This window comes from Phacochoerus africanus, chromosome 8 (assembly GCF_016906955.1).
Source record: "Phacochoerus africanus isolate WHEZ1 chromosome 8, ROS_Pafr_v1, whole genome shotgun sequence".
Taxonomy (NCBI): domain Eukaryota; kingdom Metazoa; phylum Chordata; class Mammalia; order Artiodactyla; family Suidae; genus Phacochoerus; species Phacochoerus africanus.
In genome coordinates, this window is record NC_062551.1 from 159,855,168 (window position 1) to 159,874,447 (window position 19,280).

The window sequence follows — 19,280 nt, forward strand, 5'->3', positions numbered from 1 at the left end:
TTTTTGAATGTTATCTGTGACCAAGTTGAAACTGGTGTGGACATTGTCCCTCTTTTTGGAAGTGTCACTGGAGTTTTAAATCTGCCACTCTCTGTCATGTGAGTCTCAAGATGGCCTTGAGGCTATGTGAAAATTAAGTCTTGTGTTTTTGAGTACTTATATTGAGTAACAGAGAATTAGGCAGATTGACACAGATCATGCTGTATGACAATCATTGATCTATGAAGTCATTTCACCTGTCTATCCCTTTGATAACCCTTCATGGAGAACTCGCTATTTTGGGAACTCAAGTAGTGTGAAGACATTCTACAAAGTAATATGAAGCAGTTACCATATATAATGTTAGAAACAGTGTGCTTTGGGATTTCAGGGCAAGGAGAGTATTTGCCTTGATTGGAATAGGACAGAGAAGACTGCATGGATGTAGTACATTTGAATTGAGTTCAGCATTAAAAATGGATAAGGTTTAGATACATTTTAAGCAATGGAGGCACATATTATGGAACTGTGAAGTATTGTGAAAAAGTGAATGATCCTACATGTCTGTAGCATAGGGTATATGAAAGTTGAAAAGTAAGGAGTTTGGAGCAGGGTTTTTTTTTTTTTTTTAATTTAATGATTTTTATTTTTTTCCATTATAGCTGGTTTACAGTGTTCTGTCAATTTTCTACTGTACAGCAAGGTGACCCAGTCACATACTCACTTACATTCCTTTTTCTCACACTATCATGCTCCGTCATAAGTGACTAGATATAGTTCCCAGTGCTATACAGCAGAATCTCATTGCTTATCCATTCCAAAGGCAATAGTTTGCATCTAATAACCCCAAATTCCCAGTCCATCCCACTCCCTCCCCCTCCCCCTTGGCAACCACAAGTCTATTCTCCATGTCCGTGATTTTCTTTTCTGTGGAAAGGTTCATTTGTGCTGTATATTAGAGTCCAGATATAATGATATCATGGTATTTGTCTTTCTCTTTCTGACTTACTTCACTTAGTATGAGAGTCTCTAGTTCCATCCATGTTGCTGCAAATGGCATTATTTTGTTGTTTTTTCAGAGTTTTCTTAAAACCCTTTTTGTGCCTTGGATCCCTTTGCAAATCTGTTGAATCCTATGGACCCCTCCTCAGAATAGTATTTTCTCTCTTCATGTTTTTAAACTTCTCAGAAAAGTCACCCTAGTAATGCTAGTATAATGATCACTGGTAATATCCTTCACCTAGATTTACCAGTTCTTAATATTTTCTCATATTTTCTTTCTTCTCTCTTTGTTCTTTGTGTGTGTGTGTATTTTTTTTTTTTTTTCTTTTTATGGCCATACCCGCAGCATATGCAAGTTCCCAAGCTAGGGGTTGAATCATAGCTACGGCTGTCATCCTACACCACAGCCACAGCAACACCAGATCTGAGCCATGTCTGTGACCTACACCACAGCTCATGGCAACGCTGGCTCCTTAACCCACTGAGTGAGGCCAGGGATCGAACCCAAATCCTCATGGATCCTAGTCGGGTTTGTTAACTGCTGAGCCACACAGGGAACTCCCTATTTTTTTTTGGCCACCCCGTGGCATGAGGAAATTCCCAGGCCAGCGTTGAACCTATGCCACAGCAATAACAGCCAACACTGGATCATTTAACTGCTAGGCTACCAAGAAACTCCCTGTTGGTATTTTTTTAGATTTAGTTACAGATATCTTAGTACTTCACCTCTCATAGTTTTTTTAGCATGTACAAACAAATGTTTTCTCTCATATAACCTCATAAAATTGTCAAGCTCAGGAAATTTAATGTTGAAACAATACTGTTAAATACTATACAGCCCATAGAATAGTAGGGTTTTTTTTGTTTTGTTTTTGTTTTTTTTGAAGTATGGTTGATTTATAATATTGTATTAGTTTCAGGTGTACAGCAAAGTAATTCAGAAAAGAGAAAAAGAAAAAGAGAGCCCGAAATTTAGAATGAGTCCATAGAACTTTTTTTTTTTTTTTTTAAAGACCACATCTGTGGCATATGGAAGTTTCTAGGCCAGGGGTTGAATGGGAGCTGCAGTTGTAGCCTATGCCATAGCCATGGCAACACTGGATCTGAGCCGCATCTGCAACTTATGCTTTAGCTTGAGGCATTGCTAAATTCTTAACTCACTGAGCAAGGCCAGGGATCGAACTCACATCCTCATGGATACTAGTCGGGTTTGTTACCACTGAGCCATGACAGGCACTCCCTGTACTGGCCATTTGAGGGTCCTATAGACACTCCTCTCTATAAATAAATTGATGTGCATAGAGCCTGAAAGTCCTGCCATCAGCCTTAGCAGGACTGATTTTGTTCAGTGTTCTTATTAGCTGTTGTCACAACGTGTGGGCCAGATCTGTGGCAGGGAAGAGTGGGAGCAAGAATTGTGGACTATAGTCATAAGTAATACTCATTCCTTTTTTAGGGACTGGCTTTTTAGCATTAGTTGAGTAACATTTTTTTCTGCTCTTCTAGTTCCTTCTTACCAAGACATTTCAAGATACCTTTTTTGTAGCTCCCCATTTTGTGGCTCATATTTTTCACCTTTAGTAGTATTCATGAATGCTTGTCTTGATTTTAAAACTGAACTTAAAACATTTTAGACTAAAACATAATCAGCACAAAAAAAGAAAAAAAATCAGAAAGGTCCATATCTCTGAACTGCTACATTTTAACTTAACTCAGCCTATTTTGGCATTTACATATTTCTGTTTTATTAACAAATTTGACGTTATCTCCTCTTGAGACATTTTTCTGGTCTTCACTGATAAAGGCAAATAGGAATGCTCTTTCAGACTAGTCAAACCATCTTTTTTAATTAAGAAATTTAAAAAGAATTTTTATTTCACATGGGAACTTGGACTCAGTATGTCTTATAAATTAACTATTCGAAATAGAAAAAAAAGCTATTTAAGTGCTTTACTGTTGACAGAGAAACAAAAATGTAACAGTAATGGAAAGCAGTCAGTTTGTGGTAGACAGAGAAATCAGAGAGTTGGTAACAAGTGTTGGAGAAGATGTAGAGAAACAAACGCTCATGTATTTCAGGTACGAGTGTAAAATGGTACAGCTGCTTTGGAAGACAGTTTGGCAGGTCCTTAAAAAGTTAAGCATAGAGTTACCATATAAACCAACAGTTCCACCTTTAGGTGTACAGCCAAGAGAATTGAAAACATATGTCCACACAAATACTTGTACACTAGTGTTGACAGCAGCATTAATCATTATAGCCAAAAAGTGGAAACAACCCAGAAGTCTTTCAATGAATGAATGGTTAAACAAAATGTAGAATATGTATACTGTGGAATATTATTTAGCATAAAAAGGAATGAAGTACTGATTCATTCTACAACATGGATGAACCTTGAAAACATTATGGTAAGTGAAAGAAGCTAGACACAATAGGTCACATGTTATGTGATTCCATTTTACGTGAAATATCCAGACTAGGTAAATCTATAGAGACAGAAAACAGGTTGATGGTTGTCAATGGCTGGGGGAGGGATGTAACAGGGAGCAGCTACTTAATGGGTTATTGAAGTTTCCTTTTGGGCTGATGGAAATATCCTGGAACTAGATAGAGGTGATGGTTGTACAATTTTATAATATACTAAAAACCAGTGAATTATACAATTTATTATAAACTTTTAATTTTTAATTATATACTTTAAAAATGTGACTTTTATGGTATGTGAATTATATTTTTTTAAATTAAAAGATAGCATATAAGTGTTTTTTCCTAATTCCTTCTCCATTGCCTTAGCATCAAAGATCTACTTTTAGTGGGTTCTGTTTTCTCATAGGAAACATTGTGAATCACTCAATTTTGTAGCATTTTGATTAGAACAGTTAACTTATAGGTAAGTGGCTAGAGAAAATCACTGATTGAAAAATGTAGAACAGAGTAGGGGAGAGTCATTTTAAGCAATAATAGCACTTGAGGGAGTGGGAGATAAGGGAAATAGGGAGAAAGTACAAACTTCCAGCTATAGATAAATAAGTCATGAGGAAATGATAGGGAATGCAGTCAATGATGCTGTTATAACTTTGTATGATGACAGATGGTAACTAGACTTACTGTGTGGATCATTTTGTAATGTATAAAAATATGGAATCATTATGTTGTACACCTGAAATTGATATAATACTATAAATCACTTATACTTAAAAAGAAAAGGTACCTTAACCTACATATACACACATATTGATCAACTTTGATTCAAGAATGTTTCCTGAAGTGGGACAAAAAAAGATAACAATGAATCTTTCCATACTTTTTCCATATTTTTTTATGTGATAATGTAGTAGGTAGCATATATCATGATCTCTCATTTGATATATACATCTCTCATTTCTCCTCAAAGAATGTAATAACCTTCATTTCTGTACTGTCTTCCACTGGATGAGAGGACAACCCAGAGACTGTCTAGGAAGGAACTGAGCAGTATGGTATTTTGGGAAAGAATGTTCACTGCTATGTTAAGAGGCATGAGTTCTACCCTGCCTATTACTTATCGTGTGACCTGGGGCAAGTTACCTAATCAGTCTGAGTGCATTTCCTCATTGTAAAATGTAGGAATGGAGCCACTTGGTATCTAAAGGACCTGTCAGTTTTTAAGTCTCTGTGCATTTGGGTGCTCAGAAAATACTTGAATTGATTTCTTTCCTCTGGAAGAGTATTTCCATTTCATAGGTTAGAGAAGTTTTGGTCGTTATTTCAGTTTTTTTTTCTTTTCTTTTTTCGGCTGCCCCATGGCATATGGAGTTGCCAGGCCAGGGATCAGATCCGAGCCACAGTTGTGACCTAGGCAGCAGCTGTGGCAACACCTGATTCTTAACCCACTGTGCCAGGTTGGGGATCAACCTGTGTCCGTGTTCCCAAGACACTGCTGATCCTCCTGCGCCATGGCGGGAATTCCTATTTCAGTTTTAAATCTAGATTATGTACTGATTAACTTCTTATATCAAGACTTTCATCTAAGGACACATTTTGATTTCTACATTGATTTTGATTTATGCTTACATAGTTTTCAGGTGATAGTGCTGTAGTGGTAAAATGATGAAGACCCCATCTTTAGGGACATCACAGTCATCAGCATTTACTGGTTCAGTGTTGCAATTCAGTGTTCAATGTTGTAATTTCTCCCAAGAAGACCTACAATACGGTTAGAGCCTAGTGTGTTGTAAAGCTCAGGATGGGGTATTGGAGGGGTGTTAGGTTAAGCTCCTCCTTAAGGTAGTTCTCTGGCTAAATTTCTTTAGAGTTCTGAGTATCAGATCTTTAAGCTAAAATTATATCTGATTTGTTTGGAAGTTTTTGGTTTCATTGTTTAAAACAGAGATAAGTATTTGTTGTCTTGTGGCAAATTAAGAAAAGTAATGGGGAGTTTCTGGTGTGACATAATTTTACCTCTTTACAGACAGATCCAGTTGAGTATGTGGAAAACATGTGTGAAAACATGCAGCTGTACCCACTGCAGGACTTTCTCACTGGAGATCAGCTTCTTTTTGAATACAAGCCAGAAGTAAGGTGGTTTTCATTTCTAAAACTTACTTGTAGAGAAAGAGGAAGGTGAGATTAAGAACTGTGGGAATGGAGGAAACCTGGTTTTATTTGTCAAGTTTTTTTGTTTGTTTAAACAGAAGAAATATCAATAGTTTTGTGAATAATTTTTCATGATTTGTGTTTGCGACTTTTTTTTTTTCTGTCTTTGTAGGGCTGCACCCGTGGCACATGGAGGTTCCCAGGCTAGGGGTCCAGTTGGAGCTGTAGCTGCCAGCCTACGCCACAGCCATAGCACTGTGGGATCTGAGCCGTGTCATGGCAACTCTGGATCCTTAACTCACTGAGCGAGACCAGGGATCAAACCTGCAACGTCATGGTTCCTAATCAGATTCGTTAACCACTAGGCCATGATGGGAACTCCTGTGACTATGTTTTAAGATGAGGAGAAAAATCAAGTCCTCTTCTTAGGTCCTATTCTCCCACTATTTTTCAAGTGTTGAAATATCTACCAAAGTCATTTCTAAGAACTATGTGCTTTAGAGACTAAACATACTTAGAGACATGTTTAGCTTACCTTTTAATTCTGTTGAAGACTAAACAATAAATGTTAATCACTTTGAGGATATCAGCAAGAAAAACATAAGATGCCCTAAGTTCAGAATATATGACTAATGGATAATATTACATAAAAATAAATATTTGGTCAAAGTCTTTCCCTTCACTAGTCCTGAGAAAAGTCACTTTACTCCATATAGCATAGCAGTTCTTAACCAGGAGTGATTTTGCCCCTAGGAGATATTTGTCAGTGTCTGGGCACATTGCAGTTGTCACAGCGGGGGAGTGCTCTTGGCACATAGTACGTAGAAGCGAGAGATGCTAAACATTCTGCAGTGCAAAAGATGGTACTCTGCAACTAAGAATTATCTAACCCAAGATGTTAGTAGTGCCAACGTTGAGAGACTTTGGTATAGGATATTCTAAAACTATTAATTTTAAAGAGGATGGGAAAGGTAAAGGAAGAAGCAGCAACCACACATTCTTGTCATTTCCTTAGCATGGTTGTGCCCAGGGGTCCAGGTGTTTTTGTTTTTGGGTTTTTTTTTGAACCACAATTTGTTATTTTTTCTCAAAAGAAATGATGTTTAAGTGGTAGTTAAGGTTTCAGATCTAACCCATAAATCTTGTGTTTTAGTCCTCATTGTAGCTGAAGGATTATTAAAGGAGGCCTTACATTGGGATCATTTCATTGATTCTTGTGTATGGAGTAGTATAATACATAGCAGTTAAGAGCATAGTTTTGGAATTATGTATAAACTTGTTTAGAACTCCACTTTTGCCAATTTTAGGTGTATTGTTCTGTGCAGATTACAGAATCTTTAACCTGAGCAAATTACTTAACCTTTAACTTCCGAGGCTGTTTTCCACAAAATGGGTGTACCTTAGGGTTGTTTTTAGGAAAAGACAAAATAACGTATGTTAAACACTACCTGGCACATAGTAAAAGCTTAGTAAATGATAGCTCTTTTCACTGCTAGTGCTCTTACTAGTAGGATTTGAGATGATAACTGTCTATAGCATTCTGAAATAACATATTAGAAACAGCTAACAGACTAGTGAAGTTTTATAAATTTATGAGCATCAGGATCTAGGATCTTGGGTATCTAATATAACATGGCTTTGCATTTTTTTTGTTTGTTTGTTTGGTCTTTCGTCTTTAGGGCTGCACCCTCAGCATATGGAGGTTCCCAGGCTAGGGGTGCAATTGGAGCTACAGCTGCAGGCCTACACCACAGCCATAGTAATGTTGGATCCTTAACCCACTGAGCGAGGACAGGGATTGAACCTGCAACCTCATGGTTCCTAGTCGGATTCCTTTCTGCTGTGCCACAATGGGAACTCCAGCTTTGCCTTTTTAACAGAGATGTGTTACGTTAAAGTTATAATTGTTGTGTGTTTCTATTCCCCCCCCCCCCAACTAGGTCATTGCTGAAGCCCTTAATCAGCTAGTTCCTCAAAAGGCAAATCTTGTTCTACTCTCTGGTGCTAATGAGGGAAAATGTGACCTCAAGGAGAAATGGTTTGGCACACAGTATAGTATGGAAGGTAAAATATTTTAAAATTGTCCTACATTTTTAGGTGTAAGACTCAACCTGGGAAATTTTATTCCTTAATAATTTGTCTGATGGTTCCTGTGGGGAAAAAAAGTATGTATCTTTTCAGAAGTTTACCTTTAGAATTATTTATACCTCTTTGCAGGAAATTGTTTTCTGCTATATTTATACCTATATTTATTAGCTAGTGAAGAAATCCTATTGTCTTGGTAGTTTGGGAGCAGAGTTTTGACTGTGTTTCAGAAAAGTGCTTCCCAGACTTCGGTGTGCATATGTATCACCTGGAGGTCTTATTAAAATACAGATTATGGTTCAGTAGCTCTGGAGTGGGACTGTGATTCTGCATTTCTAACAAAGCTCCCAGGTGATAACAATGCTGCTGAGACCACACATTGAGCAGTAAGGGTCTAAAATGCCTGGATATGTCGCTCAGCAGTGTTCCTGAGAGAAAAGAATTGATTTGTGGGGCCAGTTGTTGACTGGTTTGTTATTAAGAGAATTCTGAACATTGCATTCTTTATTGGATCAGTTTGTCTTTTCATCTTTACAGATATTGAAAACTCTTGGGCTGAACTGTGGAAGAGTAATTTTGAATTAAATCCAGATCTTCATCTTCCAGCAGAAAACAAGTACATAGGTCAGTGAAATAGCAATCATACATAATTCATCCATGCACTGCTAATAAAACAAATAGCACCTATCATTTGAATTCATATTTGAGGTTCCCAGTAACACTCTGGTATGAGCATTCCCATCTTCTGACTTTTCCACGTGAGAAAACTGAGGCTTAAAAAAGCAAAGTGACTCATCCTAGTCTCTTCAGTTGGTGAATGGAGAAAACAGAACTTAAACATAGATCCTGGGACTTTTTCTTGTATATCACAGCTGATTCTTTCATGTCAGTCTCTGTAGGAATTACCACCATCTTACCTGATTGTTCTGGTGTTTTTCAAACTACAGGTCGCAACCCATTAGAGCATTGTGAAATCAGTGTAATGGGTTTTGAGGTCAATGTAATGAATTATGAAAGCATTAAAAAAATCAGTTGGGAAAAAAACAAAATGTTTCATTGCATAAAGAAAGGGTATTTTTTCAAGAACTTTTGTTCCAGGTAGGTATATGTGAATATTTCTATTCACTGGTTTGCAATGGAAAACAATTCTAACTGTGAGGAAGACATTGGTCTAGGTTAAAGGTTACAGTTGAATATAACTAATTTACTCAGATAATCGTTTTTCCTAGCAATTCCACTCTTAGTTGTGTACCCAAAAGAATTGAAAAGAGGTACTCAAACAAATATGTGTACGTGCATGTTCACAGTATTGTTTACAAAAGTCAAAAGGTGGAAACAAGCCTGTGTCCATAATGGATGAATGGATAAACAAATTATGACATATACATACAATGGAGTACTAACCATAAAAAGAAATGAAGTACTGATGCATGCTGTAGCATGGAAGGACCTTAAAACATTGTGCTGAATAAAAGAAGACAGACCCAAGGGATCACAGATTGTATGATTCCATTTATATGAAATATCCAGAATAGGTAAATCCAAGACAGAACTCAGGGTTTGTTTGTTTTTTTTGTTTTTTTTTTTTCCCCTTTTTAGGGAGGCAGCTGCGGCATATGGAGGTTCCCAGGCTAGGGGTCTAATTGGAGCTGTAGCTGCCAGCCTATACCATAGCCACAGCAATGCCAGATCTGAGCCTCGTCTTGCAACCTACACCACAGCTCACAGCAGCCAGATCCTTAACCCACTGAGTGAGGCCAGAGGTAGAACCCACAACCTCATGGTTCCTAGTTGGAGTCATTTCCCCTGTGCCATGACGGCAACTCCCAGAACTCAGATTGGTGGTTGCCAGTGGCTAGGGGAGTGGGTAATGGGAACCACTGCTTAATGTGTGGTTTCTTTTTGGGTGATGAAAATATTTTGAAACTAGAAGGAAATGATAGTTGCACAACATTGTGCGTGTACTAAATGCCCCTGAATTTTTCACTATAAAGTGGTTAATTTTATGTTATATATGAATCTGATATCACTTAGGAAAAAATGCTTTTATACAAAAAGTTTTGCATATTTTAGACAATTCAGTTGTGCGTCTTGAACTTTATCTAAACAACCCCTTTTTATTTTAATTAAAAAATTTTTTTTGCTTTTTAGGGCCCCACCTGCAGCACATTCCCACGCTAGGGGTTGAATTGGAGCTACAGCTGCTGGCCACAGCCACAGCAACAGAGGATCCAAGCCGTGTCTGCGACCTACACCGCAGCTCACAGCAATACAGGATCCTTAGCCCACTGAGAAAGACCAGGGATTGAACCCTTGTCCTCACAGATGCTAGTTGGGTTTGTTACCACTGAGCCATGACAGGGAACTCCCAATCCATTTGTTTTTGGTAGAGCCAGTACGTTTTAATTCTTAAAAGGTTTTGTACCTAAGTGTTGATGAAGCAGTTTATGTTATCATTAACTTAAAGGACAAGTTTGACATTGTTTGACCAAAACTATTTTGTTACCTTTCAAAAGTCTATAAGTTTGGTAAAAGACATTCTAATTAAAAAATGAATGCAGTTGTAAATTGGTTTATACACCTATTCTGACCAGAGGTCCTTCTCACAGTTAAGATTGTCTCTGAGAAAGGAAATGAAGTGGAATATGGAGAGATCAGAACCAACTCTTGGGAAATTACAGATCTTCAGAGTTCATTTAGTTTAAGGCCAAGAGGACTTTCTTTTTAGTATTGTTTTACTAATTTATTGTACTCCAGTGTTTGAATTTGGCTTATTTTTGCCACAAAGTAGAGTTACTTAGGCTTCTGAAACCAAGAGAGGTTGCTGGGAATCCTGTTGAAATAACTAACTGAATGATTTATTACTTTTTACTTTTGTTAGCTACGGATTTCATGTTGAAGGCCTTTGATTGTCCAGAGACAGAATACCCTGTTAAAATTGTGAATACTCCACAAGGTTGCCTATGGTATAAGAAAGACAACAAGTTCAAAATCCCCAAAGGTAAAATGTTTTCCTCCTTAAAAGAAGTGAAATAAGTATGACAAATCTTCCTCCACTTTGTAGCGACCTTGTCAACCCTGTGTCTGTCCCCTCCCTCCCTTTCCTTTTCTTCCACTAGAAGACCTTTTCTAGGCTTATGTGTCAGATCCATACCGTGCCCCTGTGCTATCACTGACATTCTTATAGACGCTACAGATGCCAGGAAATACATGAAGATTCAAGCCTAAAATGGGAGTATTTTCAGATTTTTTTTTTTTTCCCCAGTTATATGAAAGCTGACCTAGGTGTTTGGTCATCTTAGGGAATAGGTGGTGTTTTTGAATATTATTGTTAAAAAGAGATTAAGAATAAGCTGAAAGAAATTATTCTTAGACATAATAGATAGCCAAATCCAGCATTACAAATGTGAAATATCCTCTTGTCTTTCTCCCTCCCCTGTTTTGCTTTTCAGAATAAAGGAAGCAAAGTATACAGTTAAACAGACTCTAAGGCTTTTGTCTTCAGCCTGGTTGCCTAAACTGTGTTGCTTTTTTCTTTTCTTTTCTTGTGCATGGCATAGGAACTTAACTGTAGCTCTGAGAGATTCTTGACTTCACTGGAAAGGTGTTTTTTCAATTTTTCTTGAATAGATTATAAGAGTTTCTAAAAATATTCTTAACATTTATTCAGCTTCCTTGGAAAGGGTCTGATACAACTTTCTGTGAGCACTGGGATTGTTCCCGTAATGTTCTTGACATGTATACCTCTGTAAGCATTTTTTGTGACCAAAGCTTTTGATAAATAAGAGTATTCATAGGCCTCTCTGTATATCTGTCTAAATATCTGATCTTCCCTTAGATTAATTTGGGTCTTCTGAACACTGGAATGATAAGTATTATTTTTTAAGGACACTTAAGGATAAAAATATAATGGGATTTAAGGATTAGTGGTTTATTTCAGAATTATTAAAACAACATCTGGGGAAAAAAAACAGATGTATTAAATATTTAAGGTTTCTATTATGTATTTTCTTATTTAGGGTCTTTTTTCTTTCAGCATATATACGTTTCCATCTGATCTCACCTTTGATACAGAAGTCTGCAGCAAAGTAAGAAAGTGTCCTCTTTTCTGGAAAATATATTTTTTTAATTATTGAAAGACTGTTTTGTTTCATTCTGAATCACTCTATCACTTTTCTTTATCAGTACTTGAGCTATGCTCCTGATTTATGTGTTTTTTATGTGTCCCAAACAAATTATATGTATGAATACTAATTACTAAGGTGGTATTATGGCTAATCTAACTCCAGAACCCATTTGTAAAACATGCGAACAATGTAGGCTAGTCATAGAAGTTCTGGACTGAGAAAGTTCCTAAGAGATGAGTTTGGGTTATCTCCCAGTTTATAATAAGGACTGATGGATCTGTTGATTCTCTATTTAGAGACTGTCAAGGAATCTGATTATACTTTGTTCTAAGCAAATTATTATATGTTTATATAGACAGATGCTTTGCGGGGAGGTCAGAGAGCCTAAGATGTACCTGGATCATAGGGGGTGCTTAGGAGGTGTTAATGTACTTCTTTATTTTGCCACTTAACATGTCAAATCCAGCCTTAATGTTTTTGACAAGCAGCAGTGACATTTATTACTATACAGTTTAAAAGAAAAATGCATCACCCTCCTCCCTTCCCTCAGATTTTTAATTTGTTTTCAGAAAACTTAGGCCACGGGGATATCCAGAGCCTTTGGTCTGTTGCCTTTCATGAATTTTATATTTACCCCATTGTGCAGTATAAATATCATGTTCTTTGTGTGCATGTGTCCATGAAAAAGATAGGGAAGCACTGCTGAAGGTGGGAGTTCTATATAATGCCCCCCTGTGAAACTGAGTCCTGGGTAAGCCATATTAACCTTTGAACTCAATTAGTATAATCTTACATTCCGGAGTAGTGAAATAACATCTTTCTAAAAGTGAAGTTTTTCTTGGAGTTCCCATTGTGGTGCAGCAAAAACGAATCCGACTAGGAACCATGAGGTTTTGGGTTCAATCCCTGGTCTCACTCAGTGGGTTGGGGATCCAGCATTGCTGTGAGCTGTGGTGTAGGTCGCAGACGCAGCTCAGATCTGGCATTGCTATGACTGTGGCGTACGCCGGCAGCTACAGCTCCAATTGGACCCCTAGCCTGGGAACTTCCATATGGCACTGGTGCAGCCCTAAAAAGACAAAAATAAATAAATAAATAAATAAATAAATAAAAGTGGAGTTTCTTCTTCTGGGTAGAAGCAAATCTGTTTCTGTTTCTTGCCAATTAATGATGCTGTTTACATTTTATACTCTTAGTGTGGTCCTCTTTGATATCTTTGTCAATATCCTTACCCATAACCTTGCGGAACCAGCTTATGAAGCAGATGTGGCACAGCTGGAGTATAAGCTAGTAGCTGGAGAACATGGTTTAATTATTCGAGTGAAAGGATTCAACCACAAACTACCTGTAAGTACCAGTGCTCTGTTTTCCTTGCAGACAGCTTTAAAACTGTTATGCTTGTTGGGTCTGTAGCAGCAAGCATAGAGGTTTGTGTGTGAGGTGTTGTACATAGAAATAAATATTTATTTGTTTGTTTGGTTTTGTTTTTTTGGCCATACCCATGGCATGTGGAGGTTCCCAGGCCATGGGTCGAACCTGCAACTGTAGTTGTGACCTGCACTGCAGCTGCGGCAATGCCAGATCATTAATCTGCTGCACTACAGGGGAACTTCCAAGAAATGTTTATTGATATGGATTATTGTGGATTTTTGGGCTGACGACAGGTATTCCAACTTTGGTCACATGTAAGAGCAATATATATTCATTCATTAATTACATTAAATAATGTTGTATGCTGTGCTTCGGGCTTGATTTCACTTCCTTTTGCTGTCTGTTTCTCTGCAGCCCACACTGGCATTTAGGACTGGTTTGAGGTGAATTCCATGCCATATAGCAAGTACAAATTCAAAGCACCTGGGACATTGCCTGACACAGAGTAGAACTCACGTGCTTGTGTTCTGTCTTCCTCTTTTTGTACTCTGTTCCATTGTTTCAAACATGTCTTCTTTCCCTTCTAAATTTATGAACTCTTAGAGTATATATCTTAGTCAACACTTTATCTTTTGATAAAGAATATGTTTCATTGTCACTTTGTCAAAAACTTCGTAAGTAAACGATGAAATAATATGGGATGCTAGCTGAAGGATTAGATCATCAACTACCAGGTAAAATAATATAATGTACTAACAACAACTTTTATATCTTAGTTTCTTGGGTAGGACATAAATTATAAGTTTTGGGAACTGGGTTCATATGAGAAAAAAAAAATCAGAGGAGACGACCTGGTAGAAATTATACCTGTGCTAAGAGATTATAACCTCTATATTTTAGCAAAAACCCTAGAGAAGAATATAGTTCTGTCCTTTATACTCTCATCCTTACCAGTCTCCCCAGGGGAAAAAAAATTGATCTTAGGAGGAGACGCCATGGAATATTTTATTTTTATTAACCTTCAAAAGCTTAAATATAATGTAGTTTAAGATCCAAACAGATTAGAACCAAATACAGTAGTTGTCATTTGGGTGGTATGTTTTGAAATTACCTGGAGAGCTTTTTAAAAATACAGACCATAGAAAAGTATTTGAGGTTCTTCATTTTATGAAGCTTACCTAGCCTTAACATTAAAACTTGATATGGGAGTTCCTACTGTGGTGCAGTGGGTTAAGAATCTGACAGTAGCAGCTCAGGTAACTGTGGAGGTGTGGGTTCAGTTTCCGGCCCAGTGCAGTGAGTTAAAGGATCTGGTGTTACCATAGCTGTGGTGTAGGTCACAGCTCTGTGGCTCACATTCAGTCCCTGGCCCAGGAACTTCCATATGCTATGGGTGCAGCCAGTAAAAAAAAGGAAAAGAAAAAGAAAACTTGATATAGACTATAAATATATTTTTAAAACTAGAGATCAGTTTCACTTACAGAGTCAAACATTCTAAAATTTTGAAAATTAAATTCAACAATATAACAAAAAGAATAATTCAGCATGACTAAGTGCTAGGAATGCAGAGTTCTTTGTTCATTATTAGGAAGCTGATGAACATAAATCATAACACAAATCATTTGAAAAGCCCTATGTGAATATAGTGATAAATGCTAAAAAAATTATTTGATAAACTTGCGTGGTCATTCCTAATTCCTAATAAGTAGGAATGGAGGGCAATTACCTAACGACCATAAAAACCTTAATTAAAAGATTAAAAGCAAGTGTTAAATGAAATGCTGAACATTAAAATTAGGAACAAGTCAAGATACCCACAATCACCTCTGCTACTCAACTTTAGAGATTCTGGCTACTACATTAAAGTGAAAAAATAAAATAGAAACCCTTGGAAAAGAAAAAGTATTTTTATCTTTGCAAGCGAAATGATTATATTCTTTTTTTTTTTTGTCTTTTTGCCTTTATGTGAGCCACTCCCGCGGCATATGGAGGTTCCCAGGCTAGGGGTTGAATCGGAGCTGTAGCTGCCAGCCTACACCAGAGCCACAGCAACTCAGGATCCGAGCTGCGTCTGTAATCTACACCACAGCTCACGGCAACGCCGGATCGTTAACCCACTAAGCAAGGGCAGGGACCGAACCCGCAACCTCATGGTTCCTAGTCGGATTCATTAACCACTGCGCCACGACAGGAACTCCGAAATGATTATATTCTTAGAAAACCTATTATAGTACTAAAATTTTAAAAAATAATTTGCAATGTAGCTCATCACAAGATCAGTATATCAAAATCAGTAGCTCCTTTTCCTGTAGTGCAGTAACCACTTAGAAATGGATTGGGGAGTTCCCGTCGTGGCGCAGTGGTTAACGAATCCGACTAGGAACCATGAGGTTGCGGGTTAGGTCCCTGCCCTTGCTCGGTGGGTTAACGATCTGGCGTTGCCGTGAGCTGTGGTGTAGGTTGCAGATGCGGCTCGGATCCCGCGTTGCTGTGGCTCTGGCGTAGGCCGGTGGCTACAGCTCCGATTCGACCCCTAGCCTGGGAACCTCCATATGCCGCGGGAGCGGCCCAAGAAATAGCAACAACAACAACAACAATAACAACAGCAAAAAGACAAAAAAAAAAGAAAAAAAAAAGAAATGGATTGGAAAAAAATATGCCATAAAGAAAAATAATAAAATATCTAAGAGTAAATAAGTATAGAACTTATCTAAAGAAAACTATAAATCTTTTTTTGAAGCATATAAAACAGACTTTAAGGGAGATAATCATCTTTCTGGCTTGGACAGGTTGATGCAAAGTTGTCATTATTTCTAAAATTATGTGCTCCCAATTAAAATCACACTTAGAGGCAGTGGAGATGCTGAATAAAATTATTTTAAGTTTAATTGGAAGAAAAATTTTTGAACTCATGAAAATTATTTTTTAAAAAGATTCACTGCTCTAAATTTGACAGTTACTGGGAATTTTAGCCCCTGAAGATTCTTTGAGTCATTAGTACTTCTCCTAGGCCCCCCACAATGCCTGTTAGCCTGTTGAGCCCCTGGTAAAAACCAGTGGGAGACATTTTCCACCTAAAACTTAGTAGATTACCATGCTTCACCACTTAAGGTGCTTCTTTCTTTTCTTCTTAGCTACTGTTTCAGCTTATAATTGACTACTTAGCGGAGTTCACGTCCACACCAGCTGTCTTTACGATGATAACTGAGCAGTTGAAGAAGACCTACTTTAACATCCTCATCAAGCCCGAGACTCTGGCCAAGTGGGTATATACATGGGATAAACTTATATTTTGAAGACCCGAGAAGTACTTACCTTCCTAGGAATTAAGTGTGGGGAATGAGGCTCTAGTTTCAGTGCTAATTTTCAGAATTAGTTATAGAATTGTGCTGTGTTTTAGGAAGCCAGCCCACAGAATTATAGGACTTCTAACCCCAGTGTTAAGTAGCTGCATAAGCAGGGCTGCAAGCAGCTTACTCTACTTAATTAGAGGCTAAAGGTAAAAAGGATATTTTTTCCAAAGTTTGCAAGTAAATAACAGTTCAAGAAGTGCTGGCTTTGTTGTAGCTCAAAATTGCTTCCTGGTTGGTTTTAGTATGGTGATTTTAGTGTGTTGGATGTTATGTTAAGTAAGTGGATTACATTGCTTAACTCATCACTTACCTGGCAAGTGCAACTATTCAGAATTAAGCCAGGTTTCAGAAGAGAGCAAAAAAGGCTTCTGGACAGTCTGTATACTAATGCTTAAACCCTCTGCTACTAGGCAACCCTCTTGGGCCTTTCATTAGAGCCTGTTCTTTCATCCAGAGCTAACAGTAGACTATAGAGTCCTTTGTGTGAATCAGAAAAAAAGTACACACCCTTAGGGTAACCTCAGTTCAGCATCTCTAAGTGGTAAACAGCACAGCTTTATATAGAGGCTCGGCTTCTGACAAAGTTAAAATTAGCCCATAAATGGCCACAATTCAAAAGCAGGGGAGAGAGCAGAGAATCAGACAGGTAATAACTGATAATCTGATCATAAGAAGTTACAAAAACTAATAACCAAAAATAAGTTCAAAAGGCGAGTTTTCTAGAACTGTTTTTTTTTTTTCTTTTTTGTCTCTTGTTTTTTGGCCTAGGCATATGGAGGTTCCCAGGCTTGGGGTCAAATTGGAGCCACAGCTGCTGGCCTACACCACAGCCACAGCAACACAGGATCCAAGCTGCATCTGCAACCTACACCATAGCTCATGGCCACGCCGGATCATTAACCCACTGAGCAAGGCCAGGGATCGAACCCACAACCTCATGGATACCAGTCGGGTTTGTTAACTGCTGAGCCATGATGGGAACTCTAGAACTGTTGATATGATGAAAAAAATAGCTCCGTGTATCCAGTAACTCCTCAATACCAATCTATTAAAATGTGGTAGAGTAGTAACACCTGTTTCACTGAAGATTTGTTAGATGTTCGATCTCAGAACTTTAAGTGTATTTCTCACTAAATTATTATTATTATTATTGTTTCCCTTGGTTTATAGATAAAGAAATTGAGTCACAAATTTTAGATAACTTGCCAAGTTCAAACAGCTTACTGTGTACGAGGAGGTTAGGGGGTGAGGGTTAGGAGTTAGTCTGATTCGGGCCTAGAGCCGCTTTTACTGTATTGTCATTGTAGTAATAGACATCCATGATGGTCACCTCCAGTAATTAATAAATGTTAGTGAGATGTCAAGTCAAAATAGTAGTAATATTAAATTGGTATGTGGTATCTGGCAACTTATGTGAAATATTTTATTTTTCAGCTGAAACAGATAAGGGAATTGTACCAGTGAGCTAATCTATATAATAGTTTGTATATGCAGTTTTAAATGCTTTTTGGTTATTATGAAATTATTTCCCTATCTTAAGTTTTGATAGAAATTGTCTCTAGAATTGTCTTTAGAAACAGCCAAATCCATCTTTACCTTTAAGATTCATTTCTTAACAATAAGACTTCATTTTGTTTCTGGTCTCTGTGCAGAGATGTTCGGCTTTTAATCCTGGAATATGCCCGTTGGTCTATGATTGACAAGTATCGAGCTTTGATGGATGGCCTTTCCCTTGAGTCTCTGCTGAGCTTCGTCAAAGAATTCAAAGCCCAGCTCTTTGTTGAGGGCCTGGTGCAAGGAAATGTCACAAGCACAGTGAGTGTGAGGTGCTCTGTTGCTACTGGCCAGGTTTGAATGCTGTTGTGGGCTCTGGAATTGCATTAATTCTTCACTAAAGGGGAAGCTTTGTAGTTTTGGCAGGTCAGCATTGTCATGGTCTGTTAGAAGGGAACCTGGCTTCTCCAGTGCTAGGCAAGACTTTGTTATGAAGGAGACTGCTGGTACAGGACATGACTTTGAATTCAGTGTTTGATAAATATTTGTTTTGGGTTATGTTTGTTGAAGATTGTGAAAACCACAGTTTAGAAATCAGAGTTGGAGCTGGGGAGTGGTGAGGGATGTGTATATACATATGCACATATACTTAGGCAGATCTTGTATGTCAAGCTACGTGTCAAGCTAAGGAGCTTGAGCTTTATTTTGTAGTAAATGGAGAACCACTGATGGATGTAAAAAAGAGGATTTGTCATCAGTGAAGATCCAGAGATACCAGTTATGAAGCTGTTACAAAAGTTGACACGAAGTGAAATTCCATTTACATGAGACATCTAGAGTAGTCACAGTAACAGAAGGTAGAAGAGTGGTTACCAACGGTTGGGGAGGAGAAAAAAGGGAGTCATTGTTTTATGATTGAGTTTCAGTGTTACAAGATAAAAAATGTGGGGTTCCATTTCACAATAATGTGAATATACTTAACACTATGGAACTCTACACGTAGAAGTGGTTAAGATAGTAGACCTCTTGTGTTTTTATCATAATAAAAAAAATTGGGAGTTCCCGTGGTGGCTTAGCAGAAACAAATCCGACCAGTATCCATAAGGATGCGGGTTTGATCCCTGGCCTTGCTCAGTGGGTAGGGGATCTGGCATTGCCATGAGCAGATGCAACTCAGATCCCGTGTTGCTGTGGCTATGGCTGGCAGCTGTAGCTCTGATTCAACCCCTAGCCTGGGAACTTCCATATGCTGTGGATGCAGCCCTAAAAAGCAAAAAACAAAAAAAGGTGGAA

General features: G+C 37.9%; 1 protein-coding gene across 3 annotated transcripts in view; it reads left to right on the forward strand.

Moving 5' to 3' along the window:
- NRDC (nardilysin convertase) overlaps positions 1–19,280 on the forward strand; it is an 89,254-nt gene that overhangs the window by 62,757 nt on the left and 7,217 nt on the right. For all 3 annotated transcript variants that reach the window (XR_007136159.1, XM_047789126.1, XM_047789125.1), the window contains 8 exons: positions 5,433–5,537; positions 7,498–7,621; positions 8,180–8,266; positions 10,524–10,643; positions 11,679–11,730; positions 12,966–13,116; positions 16,275–16,402; positions 18,146–18,308. Coding sequence is in view for 2 of the 3 variants with exons in the window: in XM_047789126.1 (XP_047645082.1) it covers positions 5,433–5,537; positions 7,498–7,621; positions 8,180–8,266; positions 10,524–10,643; positions 11,679–11,730; positions 12,966–13,116; positions 16,275–16,402; positions 18,146–18,308 (930 nt within the window). In the remaining variant the exon portion in view is untranslated. The remainder of the gene's footprint in view (positions 1–5,432; positions 5,538–7,497; positions 7,622–8,179; positions 8,267–10,523; positions 10,644–11,678; positions 11,731–12,965; positions 13,117–16,274; positions 16,403–18,145; positions 18,309–19,280) is intronic.